This window comes from Schistocerca nitens, chromosome 3, assembly GCF_023898315.1.
Source record: "Schistocerca nitens isolate TAMUIC-IGC-003100 chromosome 3, iqSchNite1.1, whole genome shotgun sequence".
In the NCBI taxonomy this organism is placed as follows: Eukaryota; Metazoa; Arthropoda; class Insecta; order Orthoptera; family Acrididae; genus Schistocerca; species Schistocerca nitens.
In genome coordinates this window covers 787,584,464-787,598,265 of record NC_064616.1, presented here as the reverse complement: position 1 = coordinate 787,598,265, position 13,802 = coordinate 787,584,464, and the positions used below count along the sequence as shown (strand labels likewise).

The 13,802-nt window shown below is 43.3% G+C and overlaps 1 protein-coding gene across 1 annotated transcript in view; it reads left to right on the top strand.

Annotated features, from left to right (window-relative positions):
• Window positions 1-13,802, top strand: part of LOC126249427 (ras and EF-hand domain-containing protein-like) — a 335,116-nt gene that overhangs the window by 161,543 nt on the left and 159,771 nt on the right. Inside the window, exon 2 of the mRNA XM_049951080.1 lies at window positions 7,027-7,179. Within this exon, the coding sequence (XP_049807037.1) occupies window positions 7,027-7,179 (153 nt within the window). The remainder of the gene's footprint in view (window positions 1-7,026; window positions 7,180-13,802) is intronic.

The window sequence follows — 13,802 nt, the reverse complement described above, 5'->3', positions numbered from 1 at the left end:
TACTGATGGCAACTGTTGTTGTGTGTCTGTCTTTTGTTTGTATTGTGGTTTGATATGTTTCATTTGTTGTTTTTGTGTGTGTGTGTGTGTGTGTGTGTGTGTGTGTGTGTGTGTGTGTGTGTGTAACTGTGTAATTCTTTCCTGAGAGGGTGATTTTTTATATTTGTGTGTGTGTGTATGTGTGTGTGTGTGTGTGTGTGTGTGTGTGTCTGGGGGGGGGGGGAGGGAAGGAGGGAGAGGGAGAAGGGGAGAGCAGAGGGGGAGGAGATTCACTAATTATTTATCCTGGTTACATTTCGGTTCGCTATTGTTTTGGTGGCTAGCATGATCAGAGACTTATTGCTTATATTGATTTGGTCGTTGAGTACCCTCTTTTCCATTGTAATGGCTCTTTGTTTGTGAAAGTTTTCCTGCAATGTCAGGAGCTTTTTGCCGGCCGGTGTGGCCGTGCGGTTCTAGGCACTTCAGTCTGGAACCGCGTGACCGCTACGGTTGCAGGTTCGAATCCTGCCTCGGGCATGGATGTGTGTGATGTCCTTAGGTTAGTTAGGTTTAAGTAGTTCTAAGTTCTAGGGGACTGATGACCACAGATGTTAAGTCCCATAGTGCTCAGACCCATTTAAGAGCTTTTTGTTGTGATTATTCACTTGGATAACTGTCATTTCACATTCCATGTTGGATGGCTCATGTCCATGTTTTATCCAACTTCTTACATGTTCTTTGCATCTAGTTTTGAAGTTCCTGTTTGTCATCCCCAAATATACTGATTTACATTCTTGGCACTCTAGCTGGTATATAACTGCTCCTTGATATTTATCTGTTTTGTCTGTTGTTTGTAAATGCGATTGGAGTGTTTCTTGTTCTGTAAGCTATGTGTAAACCCAAATTGAAAACTGATCCAACAGCACACTTCCAGACATATATAAAAACAACCTCAAAGACATCAGCCACATACTCTCAGATAAACAGAAACAACACGTCGCACAGAAGAACCCAAAAGCACCAACGCTCAGAAGCCAACCCAAGGTCCACAAACCCCACATTCCATTGAGGCCTGTTATTAATTTCATGAATGCATCATACCATGTGGCAAAACACATGAACAAAACCATAATGCTACATTATGAAATGAAAAACAGCACAACAGTGAAAAACACAAATGAACCCATAACACAAATAAAAGACTTACACATCCCACAGACAGCATCACTCATCTCCTTTGACACCTCAATACCCACTGCAGACACAATAAAACTAACTGAAGAAAACTTACTGACATACAATAAACTACCAACAGACAATATAACGAAATAACTAAAAGCCTCAAAGCAATCACATCCTAAAATTACTTCCAATGGGATCCCCAATTTCAGGAACATTGGCAAACATATTCATCAGTCACGTAGAAAACAAAATCTTTGATACAGTCACCGCAAGGAAAGGATACAAAATTGTTTTTTTGGTACGGATATGTGGACGACAAAATCTGTATTGTAGATGAACCAACAGAGAAAATTGATGAACTTCATACAGATAGAAACAAAATACATAAAAACATTCAATTCACCATGGAAAAAGAAACACAAAAGCAAATACCTTTCTTGGATATAACAATAAAGAGAGACAATAAACACACATTTTACATCATCAGAAAGCCAACAGCCACAGCCATAATTATACATGCTTCACCCAACCACCCGCAAAATCAAAAATTAACGGCCATACGACACATGTTACACAGACTAAACAACATTCATCTACATCTACATCTACATGGATACTCTGCAAATCACATTTAAGTGCCTGGCAGAGGGTCCATTGAACCACCTTCACAATTGCCGGCCGCGGTGGCCGAGCGGTTCTAGGCGCTTCAGTCCGGAACCGCGCGACTGTACGGTCGCAGGTTCGAATCCTGCCTCGGGCATGGGTGTGTGTGATGTCCTTAGGTTGGTTACGTTTAAGTAGTTCTAAGTTCTAGGGGACGGATGACCTCAGCAGTTAAGTTCCATAGTGCTCAGAGTCATTTGAACCATTTAAAAACCTTCACAATTCTCTATTATTCCAATCTCGTATAGCGCGCGGAAAGAATGAACACCTATATCTTTCCGCACGAGTTCTGATTTCCCTTATTTTATCGTGGTGATCGTTCCGCCCTATTTAGGTCGGTATCAACAAACTATTTTCGCAATCGGAGGAGAAAGTTGGTGATTGGAACTTCGTGAGAAGATTCCGTCGCAAAGAAAAACGCCTTTCTTTTAATTATTTCCAGCCTAAATCCCGTATCATTTCTGTGACACTCTCTCCCATATTTCGCGATAATACAAAACGTGCTGCCTTTCTTTGAACTTTTTCGATGTACTCCGTCAGTCCTACCTGGTAAGGATCCCACACCGTGCAGCAGTATTCTAAAAGAGGACGGACAAGCGTAGTGAAGGCAGTCTCCTTAGTAGGTCTGTTACATTTTCTAAGTGTCCTGCCAATAAAACGCAGCCTTTGGTTAGCCTTCCCCAAAAATTTTCTGTGTGTTCTTTCCAATTTAAGTTGTTCGTAATTGTAAAACCGAGGTATTTAGTTGAATTTACGACTTTTAGATTAGACAGATTTATCGTGTAACCGAAGTTTAACGAGTTCCTTTTAGCGTTCATGTGAATGACCTCACACTTTTCGTTATTTAGGGTCAACTGCCACTTTTCGCACCATTCAGATATTTTCTATAAATCGTTTTGCAGTTTGTTTTGATCTTCTGATGACTTTATTAGTCGATAAACGACAGCGTCATCTGCAAGCAACCGAAGACGGCTGCTCAGATTGTCTCCCAAATCGTTTATATAGAAAAGGAACAGCAAAGTGCCTATAACACTACCTTGGGGAACGTCTAAAATCACTTCTGTTTTACTCGATGACTTTCGGTCAATTACTACGAACTGTGACCTCCCTGACAGGAAATCGCAAATCCAGTCACATAACTGAGACGATATTCCATAAGAACGCAATTTCACTACGAGCCGCTTGTGTGGTACAGTGTCAAAAGCCTTCCGGGAATCCAGGAATACGGAATCGATCAGAAATCACTTGTCAATAGCACTCAGCGCTTCATGTGAACAAAGAGCTAGTTGTGTTTCACAGGAACGATGTTTTCTAAACCCATGTTGACTGTGTGTCAATAGACCGTTTCCTTCGAGGTAATTCATAATGCTCGAACACAATATATGTTCTAAAATCCTGCTGAAAAATCCTGCTGCATATCGACGTTAACGACATGGGCCTGTAATTTAGTGGATTACTCCTACTACCTTTCTTGAATATTTGTGTGGCCTGTGCAACTTTCCAGTCTTTAGGTACGGATCTTTCGTCGAGCATACTCCGAAAGGAACCTAATTGGTATACAGTCTGGACCAGAAGACTTGCTTTTATTAAGTGATTGGAGTTGCTTCACTACTCCGAGGATATTTACTTCTACCTTACTCATGTTGGCAGCTGTTCTCGATTCGAATTCTGGAATATTTACTTCGTCTTCTTTTGTGAGGCATTTCGGAAGACTGTGTTTAGTAAATCTGCTTTGGCAGCACTGTCTTCGATAATATCTCCATTGTTATCGCGCAGAGAAGGCATTAATTGTTTCTTGCCGCTAACATACTTCACATACGACCAGAATCTCTTTGGATTTTCTGCCAGGTTTCGAGACAAAGTTTCGTTGTGAAAACTGTTATAGGCGTCTCGCATTGAACTCCGCGCTAAGTTTCGAGCTTCTTTAAAGGATCGTTAATCTTGGGGATTTTGCGTCTGTTTAAATTTGGCATGTTTGTTTCGTTGTTTCTGCAACAGTGTTCTAACCCGTTTTGTGTACCAAGGAGGATCAGCTCCGTCGTTTGTTACTTTATTTGGTATAAATCTCTCAATTGCTGCCGATACTATTTCTCTGAATTTAAACCACATCTGGTCTACACTTGTATTATTAATTTGGAATGAGTGGAGATTGTCTCTCAGGAAGGCGTCAAGTGAATTTTTATCTGTTTTTTTGACTAGGTATATTTTTCTCTTATTTTTCGAGGATTTGGGGATTTCAATGTTCAACCTCGCTACGATAACTCTGTGTTCACTAATCTCTGAATCGGTTTTGACGCTCGTTATTAACTCAGGATTATTTGTTGCTAAAAGGTCAAGTGTGTTTTCACAACAGTTTACTATTCGCGTGGGCTCATGAACTAACTGCTCGAAATAATTTTCAGAGAATGCGTTTAGCACAATTTCGGATATTTTATGTGTACCTCCGGAATTAAACATGTATTTTCGCCAACATATCGAGGGTAAATTAAAATCACCACCAACTATTATCGTAGGAGTCGGGTACGTGTTTGAAATCAAACTCAAGTTTTCTTTGAACCTTTCAGCAACTGTATCATCTGAATTGGAAGGTCGATAAAAGGATCCAATTATTATTTTATTCCGGTTGCCAACAATGACCTCTGCCCATACTAACTCACAGGAAGTATTTACTTCAGTTTCGGGACAAGTTAAACTACTTCTAACAGCAACAAACACGCCACCGCCAACCGTGTTTAGCCTATCTTTTCGGAACACTGTTAGGTTCTTCGCAAAAATTTCGGCTGAGCTTATATCCAGCTTTAGCCAGCTTTCAGGGCCTATAACGATTTGAGCATCAGTGCTTTCTATTAGCGCTTGGAGCTGTGGTACTTTCCCAACACAGCTACGACAATTTACAACTGTTATACCAATGGTTCCTGTATCTGTTCTTCCTGTGTTCAGCCTGCATCCTTTGTGAATGAAGCCCATCTTGTGTTTTCTCGAGACCCTGTAACCTAAAAAAACCGCCCAGTCCACGCCACACATCCCCTGCTACCCGTGTAGCCACCTCCTGCGTAGAGTGGACTCCTGACCTATTCAGCAGAACCCGAAACCCAGCCACCCTTTGGCGCAAGTCGAGGAATCTGCAGCCTACACGGTCGCAGAACCATCTGAGCCTCTGATTCAGACCCTCCACTCGGCTCTGTACCAGAGGTCCGCAGTCGGTCCTGTCGACTATGCTGAAAATTCTACTCAGCAAAGAAAACTACGAAAAAGAATTACAAACAGTACAGCTCATAGCCACAAACAATGGTTACAGCATCCACATAGCACAAAAACACAACCAAAAAATAAAAACACAACTGAACAAAAATCAAACCAAGCAGAGAACACAAACACCAAAGAACCCCACAGACACTACAGTGCACATGGAAACACAAAACAATAACACTCATAACATGAATAACAGAAAAAATGGTACCCTCTTACATACAAACACAAAGCGACACACAAAATAGCAAATATACTAAAGAAACGGGGATTACACATAGCTTACAGAACAAGAAACACACTCCAATCACATTTACAAACAACAGACAAATCAGATAAATACCAAGGAGCAGGTATTTACAGCTAGAGTGCCAAGAACTTTGTGCTACAAAAGTTGATTTTAATCTAAAAACAAGGGCACGACAAAATGTAGTACAGCAGCATATTATATCTACCACATAATACGTTTAAAGAAAACATGTATTACTGGCCACTGATGATGCTTCCCAAATAAAAGAAGCGAAACGCGTATGGCAACTAAACAAACTGCCCTCAATTAGTTGCATTGACGGTACATACCTCCACGAATATCACTTATTGTCTGTAAAGAATAGCTGTGGTGGTCAGAGTCACCTGCTTAACAAGGGGTGGGGAAGTGGATGAAAAAGAAGATGCACGAATACCCCGACTTCATTCAACCAGTTTTTGAGAATGAGACCACTTAGAGACCTGCAGACAGTATTCCCATATACCGCTGAATGTAACTACATAATTATGTCATTGATGACTCATAGTTAAGGAGATAGGATGTGATAAACATCGTACTGTGTGAAGACGAACTGCAGAGGGAAATTCGCTAAAGATATAGATGAAATATGTGTACAGATATTCGTGAAACATATTAAATGTGTGTGAAATATGTGTGACATGTACGTATGTAAGCAAAGCCGCAGGGAGAAAACTACTCCTACACCCGTGGATCAATTTCAACTAAACACGTATTATTTACTGTCTCTAAAAAAATACTGTGGGCTTAAAAGCCAGCAACCTCCTATTGTGGTGGAGATGATAAAGCGTATAGAGAAGGGGGGAGGATGAGATGGACAGACAGTGAGGGGATCAGTAAATGGACAGACAGAGGGGGATGAGAAGGTGGATGGAGAGAGGGGAGGGTGAGATGGATAAAGGGAGTGAGGAGTAGGTAGAGGGGGCAGGGAAGATGCACTCAGAAGGGGATGAGGAGATGGGCAGAGGAGAAAGGAGCAGACTGACAGAGGGGGAGAAGGGAAGGTGGATAGAGAAAGGAGCAGGTGGAGACAGTGACTGAGGGGTGCAGGAGGTGAGCAAGGAGTAGCGAGTGGAAGAGGTGAACAGAGCAGTGGGGGAGATGGAGATCGACAGAGAGGAGGGCGGAGAAGATGGACAGAGAGAGAAAGGAGGAGCAGATGGAATAATATTACTGGAACAAACACATATGAGTACAGCCAGGTACTCATCTAGCAAGTTAATGAACTATGTTCATAATTCTGCAAAAAGAGTAACGTTTCTTACTTCTAAATAAATATTCCTAAATATTCCTTTCTCTTATAACTATAATTTAAACAGGTAACACAGTATCTGAGACAACCTGTATTGTTCCCTGCTGACATTTAAGTGATTTACTCTGTAATCACCAGTCGTGAAATCTTGAGTCTTTCTCCAGCCCCGTAAACATATATTGCACTTTCAGTTACTCGGATTTTGACGTTAGACACCACATAGCCTCATCGATAGTGTCTTAGGATTTGGTTCTAATCCTATAGGCTCCTTCCACATGTCTCTGACTATTCAATATATTATGTTCTTTTGACCTCTCTAATGTATACAAACTTTACGCGTTCTGGTAGGGGGCTTTTAGAGCATAACACACTTTTAGTACTATATTTATCGCGTCTAAATTTTCTGTTGCAGCGGGCAGAAGCTTGCGGAGCTATATGAAGATCTCCAAACCACATCAGTTTCTCCGGACTTGATAAAACGTTTCGACGGGGCATTTACGAGTTTACTCCAAGATGTGAAGAAAATTCAACAAGAGAGGAAGAAATTGGAAGAAATGTTCTCCAGGTCGGTATAACATAATCGCAGTAAAATGGCGCAAGTATTTTCAACAAAAGTGATGATTTTTTCCATTTTCATTATAAATGCAACCAATCATACCATATTTTCAGATATCCTGTACATTTTCTGAGCAGCGGGCATGATTTGCAGAGAACGTGTTAGTCTCTTAATAGTATTTCCTTCTTTCTGTTTTAAAACGGAATTAAATTAAAAACAAAACGGAACGAAAATGAATCCCGTATAGTCACGGGCGAAAATTTAGTAAGTTTATTACAGCCTAAAAGAGCAGTTGACATTAAGTCCAGAGATTGCGGAGTCAACCTATCAACATAAAAGGATACCTAAATTCTCGCCTCTGGAATCATACTGCTGTAGGTAAACTATCTGGCAGTTGCATAATACGACTTATTTTAAGGAACAGACTTAACACAGTGTTTGGCAGTTTTTATTTTATTCAAAGAACATCCATCCACTCTGTGCTATGGAGGGCTTATTGATCTAACAAAACTGAGATGACATCTTGACATACCTTATCGCGAAAATCTTATTTATATTTCATTCACACAATTTTCCACACTTCCAATCATGGCTCTTCTCCATGCTTTTTATCCAGTGAGCAGAAAAATTAGCAATGAACAGATATCGGGAGTAGGACGGATAACATGATTCGGAGTCAAACATCCACACCTAACCGCTGCCTAGGGAGTCAATGCTATAACTAAATGCAAAGACTCGAGGTAGATTCACTTACACTGAAGTGACATCTCCTAATATCGTGTCAAACCTTCCTCTGGCAGGAGTAGAGCAGCAACTGGACCTTGTATGGTCTCAAAAAGTAGTTGGAAGTCCCCTGCAGAAATATTGAGTCATGCTGCCTCTATAGCCGTCCACACTTGCGAAGGTGTTGCCGATGCAGGATTTTCTGCACGATTATGTTCCATAAATATTCGATGGGATTCATATCGGACCATCTGAATGGCCAAATCATTCGCTCGAGTTGTCCAGAATGTTCTTCAAACCAGTAACAAGGCGCATTGCCATCCATAAAAATTCCATCCTTTTTTGGGAACAAGAAGTCCATGAATGGCTACAAATGCTCTCCAAGTATCAGAGCACTACCAGGACCCAGTACATTCCATGAAAACACAGCCATCACCGTTATGGAACCACTACCAGCTTGTACAATGCCTTGTTGACAACTTGGGCCACGGCTTCGTGAAGTCTGGGCCGCACTCGAACACTACCGCCAGCTCTTACAAACTGAAATCGGGACTTACCTGACCAGCCACTGTTTTCCAGTCGTCTAGGGTCCAGCCGATGTGGTCACGAGCCCAGGAGAGGCGCTATAGGCGATGCCGTGCTGTATGCAAAGGCTTCAAAAGGTTCAAATGGCTCCGAGCACTATGGGACTTAACATCTGAGGTCATCAGTCCCCTAGAACTTAGAACTAGTTGAACCTAACTAACCTAAGGACATCACACACATCCATGCCCGAGGCAGGATTCGAACCTGCTACCGTAGCAGCGGCGCGGTTCCGGACGGAAGCGCCTAGAACCGCTCGGCCACAGCGGCCGGCTCGCAGTATTTCCAAAGCGCTCTACGTCACTATTGTCGTACTAACACTTTGTCTTCTGGGGTATCGCATAATTTTTGAAATTGTTCTACATTTCCACATTTCGATCGTCTCCAGTCTACAATATTCACAGCATCTTACCTGACCAACCATCTAACGCTAACTTTACGTTTGACAGGCAGTTCTTTTCCAGCTGAGTCACCTGGACCGCCTCAAGGATTCATTAAAGGACTTTGTCTGCAACTACTCTTCGCATTCCATTCCAAGCTACACGGAGGCTCGCTAACACACATTCACAACAGGTGCTAGTAGCTCATTATGCCCGAAAAATAGCTCACGTATAAAATAGCTTTCCTGATCTTAAATAATTGTGTAAAGTATGATGCACTATCTGATCAACACTATCCGGAGTCCTATTTATGGACATTAATAAAGGCTGTGTCTTCACTTCTCTTGTACGGTGACTGACGACACTGTCAATGAGGTTTCCCGAAACCAGAGGAGGTAAGTGATTTTGGACGCTGGGGTCTGAAGCGAAATCGACGTTCTAACTCATCTCAAAGGTGTTCCACTGGCTTCAGGTAGGGGTTCCAGCAGGCCAGTCAATTTCAGGCATATTATTGTCCATAAATCATTGCCTTACAGATGCCACTTTATGAGAGGATGCATTGTCACGTATATACAAACTGTCATCGTCTCCATAAAGTTCCTCCATTGTAAGTGCTATAAAATGTGTTCATATCCTGCCACATATGCGTCTTCTTAACCACAAATAGTAGACCATGTCCTAAGCACGATAATATCCCCGTGCCGTAACACCACCCCTTTATATACTTCACTGTTGGCACTTTACATCACGGCATGTAACGTTCTCCATCCACTCGCAAACCCAAATCCTTTCACCTGATTGCTACAAGAATATCGTGGTTCTTCTCTCCAGATCACTCGTTTATTGTCACTCATTGTCCAGTGACGCCGCTCTTTACAGCACTTCATGCGCCGCTTACCACTGTCTACGAACCCTCTCTGTCGTTTCTGGGTCCCCATTTTAATGCATACACACATACATGCATATTGAACAGATATGTGTTGCTAATCGGGAGCTGCTTGACGTTTTAACTCACTACGTACAGTATTGTGCCAGCTGCACTGCCGGTAACCTTTTGAACTCGTAAGTAATTCCTTCCTCTGATTTCATACGATATTTTTCAACCATCCTCCTCAATGATCCACTCTCCCTGTCAGTCAGTACATGAGATCTGCTTGGTCTTAGTTTAGCTGAGGCTTTTTCTTAGCGTTTCCACTTCACCATTACGTCATCAACGGCCTACTTTGGCAGCTTTATAATGGCTGAAATGTCCCTGCTAGTTTTGTTACTCAGGTGACATCCAGTGACTAGTCCACATTCTAAGTCACTGAGCTGTCCTGACATTCTGCTGCTACTGCCTCTCTCCTGACAACAAAATAATATCCGCCAGCTTTTATAGTAGCGTGTCCGCCTCTCTTGACATTTAGTGGTCATTTCCGCATTTTATAGGAGTGTCCGGATACTTCAGATCTTCTACACTACTGGCCATTAAAATTGCTACACCAAGAAGAAATGCAGATGATAAACGGGTATTCATTGGACAAATATATTTACTAGAACTGACATGTGATTACAATTTCACACAATTTGGGTGCATAGACCCTGAGAAATCGGAACCCAGAACAACCACCTCTGGCCGTAATAACCGCCTTGATACGCCTGGGCATTGAGTCAAACAAAGCTTGGATGGCGTGTACAGGTACAGCTGCCCATGCAGCTTCAACACGATACCACAATGGTGTATTGTGACGAGCCAGTTGCTCGGCCACCATTGACCAGACGTTTTCAGTTGGTGAGAGATCTGGACAATGTGCTGGCCAGGGCAGCAGCCGAACATTTTGTGTGTCCAGAAAGCCCCACACAGGACCTGCAACATGCGGTCGTGCATTATCCTGCTGAAATGTAGGGTTCCGCAGGGATCGACTGAAGGGTAGAGCCACGGGTCGTAACACATCTGAAATGTAACGTCCACTGTTCAAAGTGCCGACAATACGAACAAGAGGTGACCGAGACGTGTAACCAATGGCACCCCATACCATCACACCGGGTGATACGCCAGTATGGCGATGACAAATACACGCTTCCAATGTGCGTTCACTGCGATGTCGCCAAACACGGATGCGACCATCATGATGCTGTAAACAGAACCTGGATTCATCCGAAAAAATGACGTTTTGCCATTCGTGCACCCAGGATTCGTCATTGAGTACACCATCGCAGGCCCTCCTGTCTGTGATGCAGCGTCAAGGATAACCGCAGCCATGGTCTCCGAGCCCATAGTCCATTCTGCTGCAAACGTCGTCGAACTGTTCGTGCAGATGGTTGTTGTCTTGCAAACGTCCCCATCTGTTGATTCAGGGATCGAGACGTGGCTACACGATCCGTTACAGCCATGCGGATAAGATGCCGGTCATCTCGACTGTTAGTGATACGAGGCCGTTGGGATCCAGCACGGCGTTCCGTATTACCCCCCTGAACCCACCGATTCCATATTCTGCTAACAGTCATTGGATCTCGACCAACGCGAGCAGCAATGTCGCGATATGATAAACCGCAATCGTGTAGGCTACAATCCGACCTTTATCTAAGTCGGTAACGTGATGGTACACATTTCTCCTCCTTACACGAGGCATCACAACAACGTTTCACCAGGCAACGCCGGTCAACTGCTGTTTGTGTAAGAGAAATCGGTTGGAAATTTTCTTCATGTCAGCACTATGTAGGTGTCGCGACCGGTGCCAACCTTGCGTGAATGCTCTGAAAAGCTAATCATTTGCATATGACAGCATCTTCTTCCTGTCGGTTAAATTTCGCGTCTGTAGCACGTCATCTTCGTGGTGTAGCAATTTTTATGGCCAGTAGTGTAGTTTGTTAACCTCCAAATGGATTAAAATAATTTCCGTGTCGTTCTTGTTTATCACCTACCAAGACAATACTTTCTTATCGCAAGCATAATGTTCTTGAAGCGATTTCTGTCTTTGTAAGACAAACCCTCATTTTTGATTTTATGGTACTACTCAGATAGAAACAGGTCCTACTCACCTAATATCATTTTTACTTTATAGTCATTCTTACTGTCACAGTATTTGTCTTCCTTAAATTAATTTCTTATTTCCAGTATATGATTTAGATTAAAATCATTAACAAGTTATTGATATCACTTTACAGTGGATTCCGTTCACAACTACGAATCGTGATCACTGTATTTCCTTGTCTTACAAATTGATGCCATTTTACCTCTCTTTCATGTTAACTACAGCTTCTTCCGCAAATATGGTGACAAGTAAACCGTACGTTCTCAACCCTTCGTTAATATTGGCTGTCTTGTTTCAGCTAGTTACTGTTATCATCATCCTACTAGCCTTTTACAGCTGTGAGAACGATTCATGTATCTTCAAAAAACAAAGAGCACGTTGCCAGTCAACCGAATTAAAAACTTTCGTTGAACAGTGAAATTGAAATTAATTTTTTTTAATATTTCGATTGGTTTCTGGATTCAAGGGTTCATTTAGACTTACTTTTCTTGCTCCGTCGTCTACTTTCAAATCTAATATTGCCTCACCGACAAATCATTTAATATCACATCCACGTGACCCGAAAACATCGATAACGGTGGAATTTTGACAGAACATGTATACGAAAAAGGCATTAAACCACCATTTAATAATAATGCCACCAGTATCTATTCGTTCTTGTAACAGTGTGTTATAATAACATTAAAATGCAATGCATTTCATATTTGTAAATCACCAAATGGTCATAGAAATCAGAGAGCTGTGTAAAAAACGCCATCTGAACTAAATTATGCATAAAAAGTTCTCGGTTTACTTGCCGCGTCAAATTTGGATAACATCCCAAGCTTTCGATGACTACCTCCGTCATGGATGGTGCTGCAAGCAACGCTGGATAAAGCGCGCAAACAAAATCTATGGATATAGAGGCCGCCACCTCGGTACGCGCCGTTTTCACCGTGACGTCATCCAGCCAATGAGAAGCCGTCCACTGCTTATAAAAGCGGACGCCTCACCGATCCACGACTCCTCTGTTACGCCCATCCCGCCTGGATCTCCGCCCCCCCTTCCTTTTATAAATCCCTCCAAATCCTCGAACGCCATGCTCTCCGCCTTGCCTATCGCATCCGTCTCCCCTCCCCCACGCGGATCCTGTATGATCTTATCCCCTTCCCCCACCTCCTCCTCTTCCTCGAAAGGATACAAATCCTATACACCTCCCGTAAACTCGATCCTCCTCACCCACTCGTCTCCCCGATCATCTCCCACCCCCGCCCGCTGCCGCGCCTGTACTCCCATGTCCCACCCGGTCTCCATCTCTCCACCCTCCTCACCCTCTCCCAAGGTGGCTTCCGCCAGCTCCCCCTCCCTGATGATGCCCTCCTCCCCTCCATCTACCCCTCCTACCAACTTTGATCCTCCCGCCCTCCTCCTGTGCTTGCTCCTCAGGGCACCCTCCCTCCCTTCTCTCCCTTTTCCCCTCCCTCCTCCTTTTCTCTCCCCTCCTCCCCCGGGCCTCCCCTCCCCTGTCCCTCTCCTTCCTGCCCCCGTCCCCTCCGCCATTGGCATCCTTTTCTCCCCTCTCCCCCACCTCACCCCTGTTCCCCTCTTGGCAGGTCCCCGGACTCGCACACGCTACGTGGACTTTCGCGCGCCGGAGATCACCGCCATCAGTGTCTCGTGTGTGCCGTCGTGTTTAGTGTTCAGTGTTCACCGTCACACTCCATTGTTCACCAGTGCCATCGTCTTCTTTGGTGTTTGTGCGTCGTCTCAACAGTTTGCAGTGTGGTTTTTATCGTCGAGTGTGAACGGCTCCATGTTTGTCTCTCTGTGTCTCCTGTTTTATCGCCCACCGTTTTGCAACTTTTATGTTTTTCTCATGTTTTTGCTGCTTATGTCTTCTTTGGCTGAAGAGCAGCGTAGTGTGCTGCTGCCAGCCTGCCTATTGTATAGGCTT